Consider the following 20879-nt stretch of genomic DNA (forward strand, 5'->3'; position numbering starts at 1 on the left):
ATTTTTGTGAAACGCTTATATTTCTGTAGACATGGAGATCATGTCTACATGATTTTTTAATTTCAAGAGGTTGCTTTTTGAGCTGAATCTGATCATTGTTTAATTGACTGCTACCCTACTTGTATGTTAGGTTATCCTGTGAAAACAACAAGAAACTGATCTAATTTCACATCTGTTTTCATCTGTTCATTGGAGACTGATTGAGAGCAGAAGTCATGAGCCCACTTTCCATGCCTCCCACTGACTAGTAACCTCTGGTGGTCGTTGTCGAGGGCAAGATGGTATTGGCACTATCCATATTACCCTGTTTGTGCCCCATGGCTGACTAGAGCTCCCAATTAAAAAAAAAAAACTTCAGGTTTCTTTTTCTCAGTTCCATCTGAAGCAGGAAGAAAAATAAAGCCGATTCAGTTCTTAATCTAATTTAACTAGCTTATGCTGTTGTGGAATATTAATAGCTGATACATCACAACTTGGCCATATGATGAGTATTACTCGGGGCGGACGGTGTGGGTGGGAACCACTTTTGATGTCTCATAAGTCATGAATTGTACAGAAGGCAAATTCTGTATGGGAATATGATTTCAGTTCCAAGGTCCCCTGCTTCCTTTGGGTAGACATAGGTGATCTGTTTTCGATCCTTCACGCTTTGACACACACATTGGCCTGTAGATGCAAGTGTGGTTAAGTTCTTGGGTTGGTGTCTAACAGTATGACCTTAAAAAAATGAAGGAAATTATTTAAATTATCTGTACCTTAGTTTCCCTCATATAAATTTGGTACCTCAGAAGGTTAGTTGTGTGACTGCTTAATCTGTGTCTGGAGTGTAGAAAGTGCTCAACACACGTAGTAAAAGCTTGATAAATGCTAGTTACTATCTTCAACATGATTATCGTAATTGTTATTTGATCTACTTGTAGGAAGATCCTCCTTAGCTGGCAGTATTGCTGGCTAATAAGAATATTCCAAAGTTGATTATCTGTGTATGACCAGCAGTTAAGAAGATTTTATCAAGCCTATTTTCTATAGATAAAATTTTTTATTTCCTGTATGTTCATATGTAAAATTTTACTGAATATACCTTTTAACCTTTTTTTCCCTTTTCCCCATTTAAGAATCACTCATTTAAAGTGTAGATTTGGAGTAATAATAAATTTTTTATTCAGTAATAAATACTAAATTCGTGATGTCTTTTTTGTATCACTTCTAATAGTGTGTTTAATGATTACCCTTTCCCTGTTCTTCTGTTAATGATGGACTGTTCTTATTTGGAAAGCTGCTTTGAGAGTCTTAGTTTTGTGTAGGTTGCATTGCCTTAATTGCTAGAGAGCCATGAAGTTTTCTTTGGTAGCAGTGATTGTTAAGTGTTACATGTTCCCTCCAGTCCACCACTGTATTTAGTTTAATGATTTTGCTACTCTAGCACTTAAGTCAGTAACTCAGAAGGATATTCCATATTTATCCATAATCGAATACTTGTAAGTTTGATATTAAAAAAACTCCGTGGAGAGTCTCTCTGGGAACCTGATGAGCTTTCTTTTCTCTGAAAAATCAGTGCAAGAAAATATCTGCATGGTATTTAATCATGTAAAATAAATTTGTCTCTGTGTGAGCTGAATGTTCCAGGTAGGCTGTTCATCTTGGATGATCAAACCTTTTTGGATTAGAAAGAGATACTGTTTTCAAGAAAGAATCTTTGGGATATTAGAAGATTTTGATAATCATGAATCTTTTGAGTGTAATAAAATCTGGGGAAGTATGAATGCAGGTAAAAGTTACATAGTTTTGGAAAGTCTTTAATTTTTTAAATTCTTCCTTATTTATATTTCTCTAAACTTGTCAACTTCGTTGAAATTTGTCACTATGTTGTCCTTGAATGGAACCTGCTTTCTATCAGTAACATTTGCATTTCTGTGTGACCTAAGACATTTTTCTGGTCTCTGATATAGTCAAATAAATAATTTTTTTTCAGGCTTCACATAAACATTAATATTTTCTATAATATATAATAAAAGTATTCATAGCTTTTTGTGTATAGTCATTTGGTGCTCATATTTAAAAGCTAGTTCTCAAAATGCATTGTCAGTACATTTCATATAAGAAAAACTGTCGCCTGCTTTTCTGTTATAGATGCTCTGACAACACTAAAAACAGCCTTAGATCTGGACCAGATACCTTCTCGATTAGCAGTGACCCGCCTTATTCAGGCCTGTGCTTTGAAGGGTGATACAGAAAGCATACATGACATTCAGAAGTTGGTAAATGGACTCGAGGACTCAATTGGACTTTCCCGTATGGTTTTCATCAATAACATTGCTTTAGCACAAATAAAGAAGTGAGTATCTTCAAACTTGCTTTTCTTTCACTGTACACACTGGAAGGAACGTTATCTCAAATACCACCTTTTAAAAACTAGGCAGGCTATTAGAAACCGTATCAACTGTAGAGAAAATAGTGATGCCAGTTGCTGCCTATTTTATAATTGTCAGGGAATAATTTTGTGTTGCAAAATATGTTTTAGCTGCAAATTAAATCGTAATTTAATCAAAGTTTTCAAATTCATAAAATTTGCCCCACAGTTGATAACTTTTCTTGTTCATACATGCCAGGCCCTTGTTGAAACACTTCTTTACGAAACTGAAAAATAAGTTCATTTGAATGTCAGCAACACTTGGAGGTGACACTTTGCCAGAACACCATGAAATGGGGGGCCCAACAAGCTTGTGAAAAATACGCCTTTCTATTTTGTCCACTCTCCTGTTTATCCACCCGTGTCAACACACACCCACACAAAGGGAGGTATTTACAGGTGATTCTCTTACCCCCATTTCTAGATTCCTTATTGAGAATCACTGTTCTAGAAATAAATAAGAACTTGATTTTTATTAGCCTCACTGGTGAAGTTAAAGATTCATGTTGGTAATTATGAAATTGACATTCTTCATGCTTTTAGGGAAAAAAATGTTCGTTAGCAATTACTCTTACGTACATGTAATGGGTTGTGATACTAAAATGTCTTATTGGCTTTTACGGGGTTTTTGTTTTTTCCTCTTTCTTTGGACAGAAGTTGTTTGGTTTTTCCCCCTTTTAAAACTGTTTCCCCATATAGAACTTCTAACTTCCCTTTCAGTAAGAAAATGTGATTATTATTTTAAGTTAGGAGATTCCAGAAAATTATTCAGGAAAGATCCGGATGAATTTTAAATGTTACCATATAATCAGAGTTTTATATGATACGGAGATGTTTTTATTAACTATCAAATATGGTTGACTATTAAATAATTCTCTAACTAAAACCCTTAAGAAAAATTGATTGTAATGGGGTTCATTTTTAGAGAATTCTTGTTTCAGGTGATAATTCCAACATAAAATTGATTATTTGGATTTGGAGTACCATACCATAACTGTAAAGTATCAGTTAAAGAGCACCTTAGCCAGAAAGTTAGTCAGAAAGATAATTTTCATCATAAGTTGTTTAATAAGGCCATGTAATTAATTTTTTAAGAATGAAGTATGAAGATACTTTGTTCAGAGAACTTTGATATAAATTGAATATTTTTCAAATGTTATATATCACCTGACAAGAACAAATTGTTGTGACTGTGGGTTGAGAGACGTGAAAATGTACTTTTTGCAGACATTATCAGCATTTTTAAGAATCCTGAGATTAACATTATCTTTATTACTTCTGCAGTAGTGAGCAGTTGTAGATTATAATGCCAAAGTTATAAAAGATTTCATTTTATATCCAAACAGCTGCAAAAACAAAATTTTGAAATACAATAATTTTTTAAGTTACCGTCTTTAATTCTTCTGTATATAGTTGTTTGTTCTTTTCTCTAGACCAGTGTTTTAAAATAAGCAGCTACTTCAGTTGTTTGTTGCACCATAAAGCACCCAGTGATTGCCTTTGCCACATAAATGTAATTTGGTTCAACTTGTATAATGTTTTTTATCTGGTTAATTATAAATATATTGTCTTTTTTCCCCCTAAAGTGCTTGCATGTATAAATACTAAATTACCTGTACTGAAACTGCCTGCAATGTTAATATAAAAGCAAATATTTCTTTACAATTTATTTTACTTTCTTTTATAGTAATAACATAGATGTTGCAATAGAAAGCATTGAAAATATGCTTACTTCAGAGAACCAAACTATGGACCCTCAGTACTTTGGCTTGGCATACTTATTCCGAAAAGTCATAGAGGGACAGTTGGAACCAGCACTTGAAAAGAGTAAGTTAGCTCTTCTGGTCGAAGAGCAAAGAAGCACTTTCTCTAGCCTGTGTGGACTGACTGTCTTTGGTGAGTTAGTTATACCGTTGTTTAAATGAAAGATTTTTCTTACTTGTCTTTCTTTTTTTTTTTTTTTTAGTAAGCATCATGGTGGAGAGATTGGCCAATCAGTTTGCAGTTTACAAACCTGTAACTGATCTTTTCCTTCAGCTTGTGGATTCAGGCAAGGTGGATGCTGCCAGAGCTCTCCTACAGGTAATGACCCACCACATGTGGAGCACTGAGGCTTTGTGACTTGTGTGAAGTCAGCTGAGAAATGACTAGGGTTAGGTATGTGGTGGAAGACCAAGGGCAGCACTGCTAGCACATTTAAATTCAGTGTAAGTCAAGGTTACATGACAAGGACTGGATTGTATGTTACAGGTTGCTGGTTTTAAAGATGCCAAATTGGACTAGAAATGTCTTTAGAGTTAAATGGGGGTGGAAAGAGACATGTTTTGCCAAAATGATTTAAAGACCAATGTTTCCGTGCAAATAGGTATTGCAAACAATTCCTTTGATTTGCTAGTTTAATTTCTCTAGCGCTCTAAATACCACGCATCACCATGGCAACACAGTTTGCAAACAAAAAGTAGGAAATGTTTGCTTTTCAAGTACTGCTTCTCTTGAATACTCAATCACTCTTGGTGCCTTATTCAAGATTTATTAAGAGTCAGATTTGCTTTCTATTCACCTGTGTGTCACAGACACATTAAATGACAAATGCAGGTCTCTGTAGCCCGCACTCTCAGTTAAATTAGCAATCTTCAGGGAAGGAGACAACTGCATTCATGCCATTTTAACACCACTAAATATAAAGCCGCGCCAAGTGCCGACAGAACGGTGGGTGATCGGAGCTGCCACTGGTAATGTACACAAACAGGCACCGCCAGGGAGCCCCTTCCCAGCAGGTGGCAGTCAAACAGTCACCGTGATCCCGCCAACGGCTGTGTTTGTGTAGACTCCCTGTGTCAAATTGAGGCCTGGGACCAGTTTCTGATAGTAAATAGTATTACATTCACTTAGGTTTTTGCTAGCTGTGACACATCTTAGGTAGCAGATAGAGAGGGGAAAGTGAATTCACCTGCTTGTGATCCTGAAAGGCCATCCAGTTCGAGAGTGGAATCTAAGCCATTTGTAAAAGGAGTTCCTGAGAAATTTCTCTGTGTTAACAGTTTTGTGAAAAGTGTAAGTTGGCACTGCCTCTAAAGCTTTTTTTACTTTTGTTCCTGGAGAGAGAGAAATGCCAATTACTTGAGAATTTTCTTGTTTACTTTTTTTTCCCCTTTAAAAATGTTTTTTTGAAACAGAAATGGCAATTTATAATGGGGATTCAGGAATCTTTTCATTGTTCTATCTTCTTGCCTTCTGTGTTAAAAGCTTTATCTTGAAAAGAATAAATTCTCATGTTTTATCTTTGTATGGTACATACCTAAGTGTACCTACTCAGGTATATGCATGTCTAGCTGAGTATTCATTCAGCTGTGACACATTACTACAATAGCTCTTTAGAAAGATGCATTTGGTATTTCATTTACAAGCTTTTTCCGAGCCATGGTCATCAAGGCTCTTCTTAGTGGCCCAGGGTGGGAGGCACTGGGGATGTGATGGCTGCCCTCAGAGCTGCCTGTGCCCGCAGCAGCCTGTCCACAGCGCTTTATGGCAGCCAAGTGCTGCTGCAGCAGCATCGTCTTTGCACGTTTATTCCTTCAGTAGACTGTGGTTTCAGATGGTAAACCCTTCACCCATTCTTTACCTGCTTGCCAAACAGTTAAAGAGTATTCTTAGTGTAGTGAAGAATACCTCATTCACAGATGTTGAAAGCATCCGTCTATAGTGTGAATGTTCTGTGTGTCCCCCAAAGTTCTTTTTATGCTAGTCGTTTTAGTATTGACAGTGTTTTAAAGCTTTGACAGAGCAATGTGCTTTTAGAAACTTAAGAGAATGACATCTGCGATGAATGTAAACTAAAATATTGTCTTGCCATATTTGATTTTACTATAGCATCTAAGATGGGATAGACACTTGATTTATCTGGTCTGTCATATAAACTTTTTTTTTTTGAGTTTAACTTTTGTCTCTTTCTCAAGCACTGGCTGTCTGTTGCAATGAAAGCCTTTTATAAAATAGAGAGATTGAAATCAGTCCCTTTGTATGCATAAGTGTAGGTAATTATACTTTAAAGAGAACTTGCTTTGTACATTTTAATTTTTATAAAGAAACGAGCAGTTATCTCCCTGACACCTTATTAAATGTATAATTAACCTTATGATCCCTAGCTCACTTGTGAATGCTTGGCAGTATAATTGGAGAGGCATAGTGTTTCTTTTTTCCCTCTTTCTTTGCAGTCCTAAACCTTATTCTGTGGTTGTTGAAGCATTAGTTTAATTTTTCCCTTTTCTTTTTAAACAAACTTTATACTTGCAGTGCCAAGGACAACATTCACAAAAGCTTGGCAGAGCTTGCACTTGTTTTCTTTTTTTGCTTTGAAAAAATTGGTTGACTGTTAGGCCTTCCCGTTAGTAATGATACATTACTATATTATTGTGAACTTTCTTAATTGGAAATATTCACCTTGGTCCCCTTGTTTATCAAAACCGTCACTTACTGAATAATGTTTCGATTTTTAGAGGTGTGGTGCAATTGCCGAACAAATGCCGATTCTCTTGGTGTTCTGTATTAGGAATTCTCAGAGACCAGGAAAGGTAAGGTGCTGTACTTGCTGCCAAGGCAATAATGCTATGAGCTAGTCTTGTTCAAAAGTATTGAGTATCATAGAAGAGCTTTTTGATTCAGGACCTTTTCTAAAAATGCTACAGAGATTGAACACTTGCTGGCCTGAACTTGTTTACTTTTTTAAGATACTGATGCAAAGTCAATTCTGGCTCCTTGGTTGTATTGGAAATGCAAAACAGGTTCATGCAATGCATTGAGCCCCAAGAAAGGACCCTTAGGAATGTAAGATACAAATCCCATTGCTTGGGTCGCTGGGTGAGTTTCAGAGTGCAGAGCCTGAGGGAGCTGCCTGCTCCAGAGCGCCTCCTGTCAGGTCACTCAGGGAGAAACCGCGAGGTGGAGGAGCTCTTTAGCTTATTTATACTAAAAGTGTGTGTGTGTGTGTATGAAACAGAACCAAATCTTATTGATGTTTATTAAAAAAAAAAAAAGAATAAAAGCATATTTCAAAACTGTCCTTTTAGATTCGATTTTACCTGTGAGTGGGCCCCAGAAACCCTGTTTTTAGGTTATTTGGGCACATTATGACGTTCTAAACGGAGCACCAATTGTAATGTTTGTTTTATATGAAACATTTAGGTTATTTCCAACTCTGGAAACTAATTTTCCTTAATTTTCACATAAACACACTTAGAAAAATATTTACATCAGGCATCATTTAGGAAGTATTCAGTTGCCCTTTTTTTCCTTTCTATGAGATTATATAAAATGATGTATATTTACATATAACCTACCACTCATTACCTGTAAATGTTAAATCATCCCTAGATTACTGACAATACCTAGTACAGTGTAAATGCTATTTGCTGGCCCCCATAAAATTCAACATTTGCATTTTTGGACTTTCTAGAATTTTTTTTTTTTTTTCTGAATATTTTTTGTTCAGGGTTGGTTAAATCCACAGACTTGGAACCCACAGGTTCCAGAGGGGCTGACTATACTAAGAGATACAAAAGGGAAATAGTCCATTAAATTGAGTAGGCAGTTCTACTATATTATTGTTAAATTTCTGTGATATAATGTCCATATATCAGTGTCATATTTCACTGTTCTTTTGAGTTGTGGTGATGTTACCTATATTTAATTTCCTAGGCACCAGTTATGAAGTCTTTGTTAGAATTGATTCCTGAATTAATTGACAAGGAAGAAGCATACACTTGCCTCATGAAAAGCTATGGTAATAAGTCTCATTTAACTGCATTATTTAAGTGATTTAAATATTTGTAGTATAGTCAACAAGTCTTCAGCTCAAAAGCAGTAATCCTAAATATCAGATAATTGCTTATGGTATAAATTATTTAGCCTTGGGATATGTTTTAAAACTATATTTAAGGGGGTTCCCTGGTGGCTCAGTGGTATAGGATTTGCCAGCCAGTTCAGAAGGTGTGGGTTTGATCCCAGGTCTGGGAAGCTCCCCACATGCCATGGGGATTAACCCTATGCGCCACAACTGTTGGGCCTGTACTCTAGAGCCCAGGAGCTGCAGCTGCTGAAGCCCATGTGCCATAGGGCCCGTGCTCTGCAACACGGGAAGCCGCTGCAACGAGAAGCTTGGGCACCACCGCCGGAGAGTAGCCTCTGCTCGCCACAACTAGAAGAAAGCCCATGCATCAGCAAAGACCCAGCACAGCCAAAAAAGAAAAAAAAGAAACCCCGTGTTTAAAAAAAAGTCTGAAATTATTCTTGCAGGTTAATGTAAACCACCTCTGAGCATCTTCTGAGGGGCCCTGCTTTGTTGAGTTACAATCCAGCTTCCTGGAAAGACTTAGAAGTCCACTTGGGTGTACATTCTGGGAACCAGTCCTGCCCCTCCAAGGGCCTGGCGCCTGAAATAGAGTGTAGAATGGCTATATGTTTAAGACTTCACTTGCCTGTTTGCTCCCTCAGCGGCCTACCGACCTCCTCTTGGAAATAGCAAACACCTTCATTAAAAAGTGGGCCCCAAGCTTTTGCCTGAAGTCACAGCTTTGAAATTGTAGTCTTTTAAGCAGTTTTCTTCCCTGGTTGCCAGGCGACCACACGTGGAAGGGAACCAGTCTAAAGTTTCCTCAGTAATTAAAATGAATGTCAGCATTTGTAAGTTATGATCAGCTGTCCATCTGACCCCCGCTGATTTTTGTTCACTTGAGCCAAAGGGTAAATAAAGAGTTGCTTTGTGGATTTGATTGTTGGCAGGACACCAGACTTAGCAATCAGAATTCTCCATTATTACACCGTTATGAGCGGAATATGATATATTTTGAAATAGTGCTATAGTCATAAACTTTCTTAAGGTTACATTTGCAGAATTGGCAGGTGTTAGTAGTATGTAAGATGAAGTAGTGTAAAACAGCATGACTATCCTACCGTGACAGTTGGGAGGGAGAAGAGCAGGGAAATAAGGAAAGAGAAGATAGGAGTGTTTTGGGAGCAGCTCCCTAGAAGATGGTAGAGCTTGGGTTGAGCCCTTGGCAGTGGAAGGAGAAGCCTTTGGTCTCTTAGGGACGGGAGCAAAGGATTCACACAGAGGAAACTGGCTTCATCCAAACTAAAGGTCTGTTCAGCTTCAGTGAGAGGTGCAGTCATCCTCAGTCCCTTTAGGGAGATCCTTGATTGATCACTGAACATCCCACATCATCCTGAAGGCTCACCTTGGTGCTGGTAGAGTTGGGGTTAATTATTCAGCATCAATGTAGGGTAGATGTTAACAATCTAATGCAAGATCAGAGAGTCAGATCACTAACAGTTCTTAGCAGAGCCTGTATAATTTCAACAGTGAACTTAAAAATATTTGCATGTCAGCCACAAGTAGAGAGCCAGCTAAACTTAGCTCCTGGGCTGCTGCATCATCCAATTACATGAAATATTAGTGTAGCTTGTTACACAGATGTATGTAGTTTTTTAATGTATATTAATAATGTATATAAATTTGGGGGGATCACTAGCTAACTATATGCCTCACTTGCATATTTTAGAATAGGAGAATATATTGAAAGTCTTCTGGTGTTGTTTAGCAGCTTAGCAGCTGATCTTGATGTAGATACAGACTTCCACATTACTTATCTTACATGCCCCTCATCACAAAAGTCACTGAATTAGCCTGATTTCAAAGTGTGGTTTTACAGAGAAGATTGAATGGCACGTGCTTACTCTGTGATTGAAGACTTCTGTCTGGTCAGTTGAACTAGCATGGGCCTTTTAAATGGCTGTGTTGCCATTTCCCTTCTCTTTCATAGTGGTTAATGCTGAGTGAGAGGTGTGGGGAAGGAAGACTGGGTTGTAGATCCCGGGTATGGTTTTTTTGTTGAAGGTAGTTGAGTATTGGTTTCATTTAGGATGAAGGGATCCAGGTATCGATGAATGGCTAAGTGTTTGGGAAAATCAAGAAGAGAGGTTGACTCTATCTATGATTAATATATTTTTTTCTAGTCTTCGACAGTGATGTCGCATCTGCTAAAGCACTATATGAAAGTTTGACTGCAAAGAATGTAAAATTGAATGATCTGTTTCTAAAGCGTTACGCAGTTTTGCTGAAGAATGCTGGAGAGTCTGTCCCTTTCACTGAACCTCCTGTGAGTGTTTCTTAATTAAGAGGGGGGAAAATACCTCTACAGATTTGTGTATGCTTCATCATAATGTGTGAAGAATAAGGTGAATACTTAATTACATGAGGATTAGATCTCTGTGAAGGACCCTCCAGGGAGGGCTTCAGGAACTAAAGTTATGCTATGGGTCTGGCTGCTGCAGAACAGCCCTCTGATACCTAGGTTTAAAATACAAGGTCACTCTCAGACCTTCAGCTGTAGGTATGAATTTATCAAATGTCCTTGGGGCAGTTCTCTCTTCATTTCAACTTGAAATAGGATTTAATGGCCTGCATTTCAATAACTAAGCATATTATGTCACTGTTAATTACTTGTTCATTTCCATTTTTAAATAAGTTGGTTTTTATTTCTTTATCTAAGGTTTTTAATTGAAGTATAATTGACATAGCATTATATTAATTTCAAGTGTACAAAATAAATTTGATATTTGTAGATACTGCAGAATGATCATCACAGTAAGTCCAGTTAACACTGGCCACAATACATAGTCAAATATTTTTTCGTGTGAAAACTTTCAAGATCTGCTCTCTTAGCTGCTGTCGAATGTGCAGTACAGTATTATTAACTATATATATATGTATATTATCTCCGCATGGCTTACCCATCTTCATCCTCCCCAACCCACACCCCTGCCTGCCTCAGGCAACCTTTGCTGCTGCTGCTGCCGCTAAGTCGCATCAGTTGTGTCTGACTCTGTGCGACCCCATACATGGCAGCCCATCAGGCTCCCCCATCCCTGGGATTCTCCAGGCAAAAACACTGGAGTGGGTTGCCATTTCCTTCTCCAATGCATGAAAGGGAAAAGTGAAAGTGAAGTCGCTCAGTCATGTCTGACTCTTAGCGACCCCATGGACTGCAGCCTACCAGGCTCCTCCATCCATGGGACTTTCCAGGCGACAGTACTGGAGTGGGGTGCCATTGCCTTCTCCGCAGGCAACGTTTAGGCAACCACTAATCTAGTCTCTATCCATGATCTTTGTGTTTTTCAGATTCTAGATATAAGTGAAATCACACAGTGTTTTATCTTTTTCTGTCTGGCTTATTTCACTTAGCACAATACTCTCGAGGTCCATCCTTGCTTGTTGTTGCAAGTGGCAAGATTGCATTCTTTTTATGGCAGAATAATATTCCTGTGTCTGTGTGTGACATTTTCTTTATTCATCGATCCATCGATGGGTGTTTAGCTTGTTTCCTTGTCTTGGCTCCTGTTAACTCTGCAGTGAATATGCGGGGAGCATATATCTTTTTAAATTAATGTTTTCATTTTTTTGGATAAATACCCAGAAGTGGAATTGCTAGATCATATGTTAGTTTTATTTTGGATTTCGTGAGGAGCCGCCATAGTTTTACTTAGTGGCTACACCATGTATGTTCCCACCAACAGTGCACGTGGGCTCCTTTTTCTCCGTATCTTCACCAACACTTGTTATTTCTAGTCATATTTTTACAGTAGCCATTCTAACAGGTATGAAGGGAGATCCATCTCAGGGTGTTTTTTGTTTGTATTTCCCTGATTGGTGATGTTGAGCAGCTTTTCACATACCTCTTGGCCATCTGTAGTTCATTTCTGGAAACATGTCTGTTCAGTTCCACTGTTGTTATAAATTTTTTGTATGACAGTTAACCTTCATCAGATAAATACCTTTGCAAATATTTTCTCCCATTCAGTAGGTTGCCTGGGAAATTTTGTTTTCTTGGCTTTGTTTAATGAGAGAAATCATATGTGCAGAATTCCTTTTTACTGTTTCACTGAACTGGAAGTGGCTAAAACATGTTTATTTCAAACCTCTTAACCTTCCCAAGGGAGACTGCAGAGTCTCCCAAGTGTTAACACCTGCACACACAGAGGAGGGGCTCCTGGTGCTTGACTCTGACTTGGGGGCTATTGGATAGGTGATTTCATGAAACAGAGCAGGGTGCTGAAGCCTTGAGGGGACGGCAGCTATCATGGGCCCAGCAGTCTGTCCTGCCCGTTGGCAGTACTTTATGATTTCCAAGTTTTGTGCCATCATCTCTTGCTGGTAACTCTTATCTGTAACTTCCCTTGCTTTTTTCTTGTCTACAGGAGAGCTTTGAATTTTATGCAAAGCAGCTAAAGGAGTCAAAGGAAACCCATTTGTGAAGCAAGCCAGCACTATTTTATTTTGTGTGTATTTGTGATTCTGTGTCTAAATATTATTTTTTAAATGTGTTTTAGAGGACAAAATAAACAAATAAAAAGTGACTTTGTTTATGTACTTTTATTTATTCATAATGTTGATAATGTTCACCGTCTTACTGACCATAACTGTGTATATCAAGTCACTGGACATTTCTGGGTTTTGCCTACACTGTAAATCTGTGCCATTTTCTCTGAAGCTCCTGGTGTAGGAGGCCGTAGTTTTTCGGGGTTCTTCTCCCCATTAACTTTTCAGATCCTCTGCTGTTTTGTTCCTTTAGTTGACCTGGTTGTCAGTATTGTTTATCTGAAAAATTTTGGAGCCAGACAAAATGATGCTCAGTGGGCCCTCTGATGCTTAATATACTATGAAATTCTTTACTTACACACCCCACATACTTTCCAGTTTGTAAAATGTTGGCGCCAGAAGGCATCTGACGTGTGATCAGATCCATCGCTTGTCATTTCCAGTGAGACGCTAAGACTCAAAGAGACTTGCTGGTTCAGGGTGCGCCCTCCAAGCCTTGCCTTCTACCACGGTGCTCCCACAGACCTCTGTTCACTGAAGTCTCCAATCTGCATCTGAGTCATGAGTTTGATCATGAAGTAGAGCAGTACATTTCTGTTCATCACAGTTGCAGGTCTTCATCAGCATAAGCTCTACCCTACGCTGGACTTGTTACTTCATACTCACACCCAATGAATACGTAAATAAGTATATGAAGGAGTGAAATCTTGGTTTGTATTCAGTTTTACCAAAGTTGTCCTCAAATAGGCCTTCATGCCTGTTAATATCTACACTGTAAGTCATTACTATAAAAGATTCTAAGGCAGGGTAGTCAAGATAGTCTCATCTTACTATGTAATGTAAGGCCTACTTGGGGATTATGGTATTATTTAAAAGTTGAAAATGCTTTAATTGAGACTTATTCCCATTTGGTGTATTCCTTGTTCATTTGAAATCAGTGATTAGCTACTGTTTTGGTTTCCATGAGGTTTCTTGGTTCCCACCATGTACAAGAAGGGGGACCTTGCCTTGGTGGGAAATAAGCCAGCCCCCCGCTGTTTATGCTGCTAACTTGTGTGTCGTTGGGACCAACCATCCTGCATCTAGGGCCTGCAGGTGTCATGAGAAGGGAGGGTTGACGGAGGGAAGCCAAGGAATAATGTTATGGTGGCACCAGCCATACTTTTCTTCATCTCTGCTCTGCAGAATTAGACCTAAGGAGTGGGGCTCGCTCAGTGCTGAGTCCCAGCCTCCAGAACTTAGTCCTAAGCTTCCTTTTGTGCACTTTTCAGGTGCAGGACCTATGCGTGTTGTTTTGATGATACCTGATTTGCCATGAGCCTCACTCCATTTGGGATTCCACTGAAATAGGCTCTGTATTTTGTAGTTACGCCAATCATAGGTTAGTTGAACTAAATTTTATTAATAGTGATTGACATAGATCTCTAAGATGAGGAACAACCTTGGGGCAAAATCTGAACTTCCCAGTCATTTTTACAGAAACTCAGAGTACAATCTCATTTACATGAAGTGACTCCAAGCCAGCCTTGTATATGGACTCTGGTAGAATGGGGGTCTAGTGCAGAGGACGTAGACAAACCACTTGATGAGCTTTTCCTGCTTAATAACATTTCTAGCAAGCTGAACCATTAAATATATTTCATATGTTAACTATCAAGTCATGTATCTGTAGCACTGTATTGGCTTCCCCTTTTAAATGTAAATATTTAACATATAACCATGTATATTCTAGATGAGCTTATGAATACTTTCTAAATAATCTATTAGGAAAGTTGAAATAAATGGGAATATAAATACAATTATAGCAACACTCACTGGTATCTTTTAGACTCAAATTAGAAGCATACAGGTGATGCTAAAAAGTAAATGTCATAAACCTTGGAAAAGTATAGTGTTTTATAATACAATTGTATGTGTATTTAAACCTAATATTTTAATGTGAATTGCTTTGAATAAATTGTATTCCAGCAAACTGTGTGCTTGTTCATTTTTATCTTATCAAATTTTTATATAACCACTTTAAGCCATTTCAAGGACTTGAGTCTTAAAATTTTTAATTAAAAATTGTGTGGTGGCCTCTGTTGTGGCCGGAATTTCCTTGTCAAATGATGCACAGGTTGTGCGTATGAAGTCACTGCTTATCTCTTTTAAGGATGAGCAAGATACTTGAGATCTCCGAGGTCCGTGGTTGGTGAGAATTAGAGTTGGATGTGTGGTAAATGACAAAACAAGGGGGACTTTTAAGTGTCAGATGAAGCATTTTAAAGCTGTACAGCGGAGTGGGCTCCACTCCCCCAGGGCTGTGCACACTCCTGTCTTCTGCCTTCCCTCTCCTGTGCCTTGTTTGTGAGTGCTCTCTGAGGAGGCTTCAGTGTCCCTGCCCGCCTCCCTGCTCTCCAGGGCCCCCGCAGCTGCTGGAAAGCAGCGCAGATGCCAGCACACAGGTTGTGAACTCCCTGAGAGTCAGTGCCTTGTCTCCTGTCTGTATCCCCAACCTAGCACATTCCCCAGTTGTCAGTAGTCAGTTTTGTGGGTTCTCCCATGTGTCACACGCCCCTCCTGCCTGATACCCACAGTGAGGTGCTTACAGAAGTTAATTTGCCCGGAATCAGTGATATATAGCCAGGACCCTGGACAGACGTGTACTTATTACTAAGAATACAAAAAAAAAATGCAGTGCAGCTTAGACTCAATTAAAAATCAAATCAGAATCTCTCAATATATTTTTAAAACCTTTCACATCCATATAAGTGTTCCCAGACTGGACAGCTTGCACTATAAAGGTGTTTTCTTCCATCTAATGTTCCATTTAATCAGATTTTCACGTTGCAATAAATTATTAAGCTTTATATTGTAGATTATTCTTCCTGGAACATTTTATTCAGTCTGCAATGTGTGCTTTGCACACTTTTTCTCACGTCTTCAAGCAAACAGTTTTCATTTAATATTTGTCTTTTTGACAAACCAACCTTGTAGAGTTTCTGTAAGTGAAAGCAACATGCCTGAAGTATGGTCAAACTAACAGCAGCAGGGGGTTACAAATCATGATCATTTATCTGTTGGCTATTATGCAGTCATACATGTGAGTGTTTGCATCAGAAACACACCCTGTTTTCAGGCCTGCAGACTTACATAGCCCACATTATGCAGCTTTAGTATTAATAAGGAAAATGGCTGTATTAGCAAATTGAACATAGGCACTTATCAGGGTTTTTTTGCATGAAGAAAAGCAACGTCATCAGGTCCAAGTAGAGCAAGAGCACTTAACCGGCTTCAGATCTACCCCCCTGCACATGCGTTTGGACTCGTTGGATCTTCAAGAGATCAATAACAGATCTCACCAACCCTGCCACTGCCCTGCACTTGCTGAGATTCTCTTAATCATTTACTGGTTCTTGTGGTTTTTCCCCCCAAGAACTCGACCTCTCCCAGTGCTCTGGGGCATCACCATTCTGGCAGTGGTAGGTGCCCAGTAAGCATCATTGAATGAAATCAACGGGTACCTCACTTGTCCCCGTTTCCAAGGCATGTTGCTTTTGAGGTTTATAGTTTCAGTGTGCTGGGGGGTGCGCATTCTTCACACACCTTTTCATAGGAGATAGAGGCACCACCTTTTAGCTCAGAACTAGGATCTTGGGGTTGACGCCCAAGGAATTCTCTCAAACCCTGTGTGCCTGCAGGTAAGCATTTCCAGGTTTGCTGCCAGGAGGAAGACAGCTCTCAAATGTGTGATGAAATCAGACAATCTCCAGCTGAGCACAAGCACAGTGCAGGAGTGGACTCAAAGAGCTTTGTTTTTAACAAAGCTTTTAGCAGTTTGGGGGGACACGACACAACGATAACAGCACTATCACCTGGAAAGCTGAGAAGTATCCAGTCTTTGAGTTGGTAAGTATTTAAAAATCTCAACCCCGTGCTCAAGACACGATTGTTTAAATTATTGGCTGCTAACACCACATGCACGGCTATTTCCAGGCTCCCACTGGAAAATGGGCTGTGCTCCATCTGCCTGCTTCCTGCCCTACCCAGGTGGACTATGGGATAAAGACAGGCTCCATACCCTGGCCACTTTAGAAGAACCAGTCATTTTATCAACACAGATGACAGATGATTTGAGATTTGAATTACCTAGTTTAGACTATTTGCAAATCAGGATGATTTCAGGCATGAGAACTGGATGTAAGTAAGCAGAGATCAGCCAGCAAGATGCTTCCTTACTCCTGCATACCAGCATCTCAAGCCCTTGCTCTCCTTCGGAGCCTGCTTGGTGTTCCAGCTCCCTGACTGGGCCTAAAGGAGAGGGGCCCAGGGCAGCTGTGCTAAACTCTGCCCAGTGACTAATTTACATCTCAGTAGAACCCCCTAGCCCCAGGTTTGTAGTTCACACTTGGATTTGGTACAGATTTAAATATCACTGCTGCTAGCTGTTTAATCTGGGATCAAAACAAGAAGAAAGTGGGAGGAAAGAAATGCAAGATCTACTTCTATGAGCCTGACCGAGGAGATCAGCTTGACCGAGGGAATGATTGCCTCTTAAATAATCTTTATAGGAATGAAAGCAGTTTTTACAAATCTCATCAGGAAACATTTCAGTCAATATAAAGGTAATTATTTTCTGCTTAATTAAAATTTCCCTGTCAATAGCACAAGTTGAAATCAGAGGGCTTAAAAAATGCAAATTTCAAACCCTTTACCTTTTGATCAAAGGTCTGCAAACTACAGCCTCAGGTCAAATCTGCACGCTGCCTGTTTTCGTAAATAGTTTCATTGGAACACAGCCACACCACCCAGACTTCAGAGACGTCTGTGGCGCCTTTGCACTGTGACAGCCAATTTAAGTAGTTGCAACAGACTGTATGACCCACAAAGACAACTGTTTGCTATCCGACCCTTAAAGGGGAAAGACTGCAACCCCTGCTTATTTTTTTTTAATTATAGCTGATTTACAATATTATGTTAGTTTCAGGTGTACAGCAAAGTGATTCAGTTACATGTATACATTTTAAGTTTATTTTCCATTGTAAGTTATTCGTCGTCATGAAGTCGCTCAGTCGTGTCCAACTCTGCAACTCCATGGACTGTCGCCTATCAGGGTCCTCAGGCGACAGTCCATGGAGTTTTTCAGGTAAGAGTACTGGAGTGGGTTGCCATTTCCTTCTCCGGGGGAACTTCCCGACCCAGGGATAGAACCTGGATTGTAAGTTATTACAAGATAACAAAGATAGTTCCCTGGGCTGTCTAGTAAATTCTTGTTGCGTCTCTATTTTATGTGTACTAGTTTGTATCTGCTAATCCCATCAGTTCAGTTCAGTCACTCAGTCACATCCGACTCTTTGAGACCCCATGGACCACAACACACCAGGCCTCCCTGTCCATCACCAACTCTGGGAGTTTATTCAAACTCATGTCCATTGAGTCAGGGATGCCATCCAACCACCTCATCCTCTGTTATCCCCTTCTCCTCCCACCTTCAATCTTTCCCAGTATCAGGATCTTTTCAAATGAGTTCTTCACATCAGGTGGCCAAAGTATTGGAGTTTCAGCTTCAGCACCAGTGCTTCCAATGAATATTCAGGACTGATTTCCTTTAGGATGGACTGGTTGGATCTCCTAGCAGTCTAAGGGGCTCTTAAGAGTCTTCTCCAACACCACAGTTCAAAAGCAGCAATTCTTCGGCACTCAGCTTCCTTATAGTCCCATACTTTAGATTCCACGTGTGTGCTTTCACATAATATTTATCTTTTTCTGTCTGCCTGACTTGACTTAGTATGATATTCTCTAAGTCTATCCATGTTGCTGCAGATGGTACTGGAGTGGGACTCTGTCCAAGGCCAGAGGGTGGACTCTTGTTTAACACTAGGAAGTAAACTGAGGAGACACATGGGCTGACCAAGCAAAAGGCTTCATTGGAAAGCGGCACCTACGTGAAGAGCAGCAGGGTAAGGGGGCAGCTCTGCTGTGTGGCTCAGTGTCAGGTTTGACAGTGATGGGTGAGCCTTCCAAGTTGTCTTGGCCAATCATCCTTCCTGTGCCTATATTTGGTCCTGTGCCTTGGGGTCCTTTCTGGTAGTGTGTGCATGTGTCAGCCAGGATGGATTCCAGAGTGAGGGTTTCTGGGAGGTTGGCAGGACATATTATGGGCTGGCATCTCCTCCCTCCTTTTGGCCCCTCCTGAATTCTCCTCAGTTTTTCATGGTAGTACTAATGTTTCTTATCAGGACCTCCTGTTGTGAGACAACTCATGCAAGTGGTTATTATCATGCCTGGCCAAGCCAGGCGGTTTCACTCGACAGTTTCCTAGCACATGTGTATTTCACTCTTTTATATGGCTGAGTAAAATACTTTGGCCACCTCATGCGAAGAGCTGGCTCATTGGAAAAGACCCTGATGATTTGAGGGATTGGGGGCAGGAGGAGAAGGAGACAACAGAGGATGAGATGGCTGGATGGCATCACCGACTCGATGGACGTGAGTTTGAGTGAACTCCGGGAGTTGGTGATGGACAGGGAGGCCTGGCGTGCTGCGAGTCATGGGGTCGCAAAGAGTGGGACGCGACTGAGCTGAACTGAACTGAATATTCTGTTTAGTGTATGTATGTCAGTTAGTTCAGTCAGTTCAGTCGCTCAGTCAGTCCTGTCCCACTCTTTGCGACCCCATGAATCGCAGCACGCCAGGCCTCCCTGTCCATCACCATCTCCTGGAGTTCACTCAAACTTACGTCCGTCGAGTCCGTGATGCCATCCAGCCATCTCATCCTCGGTCGTCCCCTTCTCCTCCTGCCCCCAATCTCTCCCAGCATCAGAGTCTTTTCCAATGAGTCAACTCTTCGCATGAGGTGGCCAAAGTACTGGAGCTTCAGCTTTAGCATCATTCCTTCCAAAGAAATCCTAGGGTTGATATCCTTCAGAATGGACTGGTTGGATCTCCTTGCAGTCCAAGGGACCCTCAAGAGTCTTCTCCAACACCATAGTTCAAAAGCATCAATTCTTCAGTGCTCAGCCTTCTTCACAGTCCAACTCTCACATCCATACATGACCACAGGAAAAACCATAGCCTTGACTAGACGGACCTTAGTCGGCAAAGTAATGTCTCTGCTTTTGAATAACTATCTAGATTGGTCATAACTTTTCTTCCAAGAAGTAAGCGTCTTTTAATTTCATGGCTGCAGTCACCATCTGCAGTGATTTTGGAGCCCAAAAAAATAAAGTCTGACACTGTTTCCACTGTTTCCCCATCTATTTCCCATGAAGTGATGGGACCAGATGCCATGATGTTCGTTTTCTGAATGTTGAGCTTTAAGCCAACTTTTTCACTCTCCTCTTTCACTTTCATCAAGAGGCTTTTTAGCTCCTCTTCACTACCCCACATATTCTTACACCAATGGTCTGTTGATGAGCACGTCAGTTATTTTCATGTCTTCAGTGTTGTAAACAGTGCTGCTGTGAACACTGGAGTGGATCTCTCTTTTCAGATTAGAGTTTTATCTTTTCTAGATATATGCCCAGGAGTGGGACTGGTGGGCCGTCCTGTGGCTCTATTTTTAGTTTTTTGAGAAGCCTCCACACGGCACCACACGTTTCCATAGTGGCTGCACCAATTTACATTTCCATGAACAAGTGTAGGAGGGCTCCCTCTTCTCCACACCCTCTCCAGCATTTATAATTTGCAGACTTTTTGATAATAGCCATTCTGACTGATTTGAGGTGCTACCTCATTGTATTTTTTATTTGCATTTTCCTAAAAACTAGTGATACTGAGCATATTTTCATGTGCCTGTTGACCATCTGCATATCTTCAGCCTATTTTTTTGCTTGGGTTTTTTAAATTGCTGGTGAGTTGTATAAATTGTTTGTATATTTTGGATATTAACACCCTGTCGATAGCATCATTTGCAAATATTTCCTCCCGTAAGTTGTTTTTTTCCTTCTGTTGATGGTTTCCTTTGTTGTCCAAAAGGTTTTAAGTTTGACTGGGTCCCATTTGTTTATTTTTGTTTTTCTTTCTTTCGCCTTGGGAGGCTGACCTAAGAAAATACTGCTTCTATTTATGTCCAGGAATGTTTTCTATGTTCTTGTCACAACCCCTGCTTTTAATAAT

At 39.9% G+C, this 20879-nt stretch overlaps 1 protein-coding gene across 1 annotated transcript in view; it reads left to right on the forward strand.

Moving 5' to 3' along the window:
* LRPPRC (leucine rich pentatricopeptide repeat containing) overlaps nt 1–14572 on the forward strand; it is a 100495-nt gene extending 85923 nt beyond the window's left edge. Inside the window, exons 32-38 of the mRNA XM_068963900.1 lie at nt 2131–2335; nt 4098–4237; nt 4377–4492; nt 6907–6981; nt 8105–8189; nt 10421–10563; nt 12662–14572. Coding sequence (XP_068820001.1) covers nt 2131–2335; nt 4098–4237; nt 4377–4492; nt 6907–6981; nt 8105–8189; nt 10421–10563; nt 12662–12718 — 821 coding nt within the window. The 3' untranslated portion in view covers nt 12719–14572. The remainder of the gene's footprint in view (nt 1–2130; nt 2336–4097; nt 4238–4376; nt 4493–6906; nt 6982–8104; nt 8190–10420; nt 10564–12661) is intronic.
* Nucleotides 14573–20879: the final 6307 nt, after the last annotated feature.

Source organism: Capricornis sumatraensis, chromosome 1 (assembly GCF_032405125.1).
Source record: "Capricornis sumatraensis isolate serow.1 chromosome 1, serow.2, whole genome shotgun sequence".
NCBI lineage: Eukaryota > Metazoa > Chordata > Mammalia > Artiodactyla > Bovidae > Capricornis > Capricornis sumatraensis.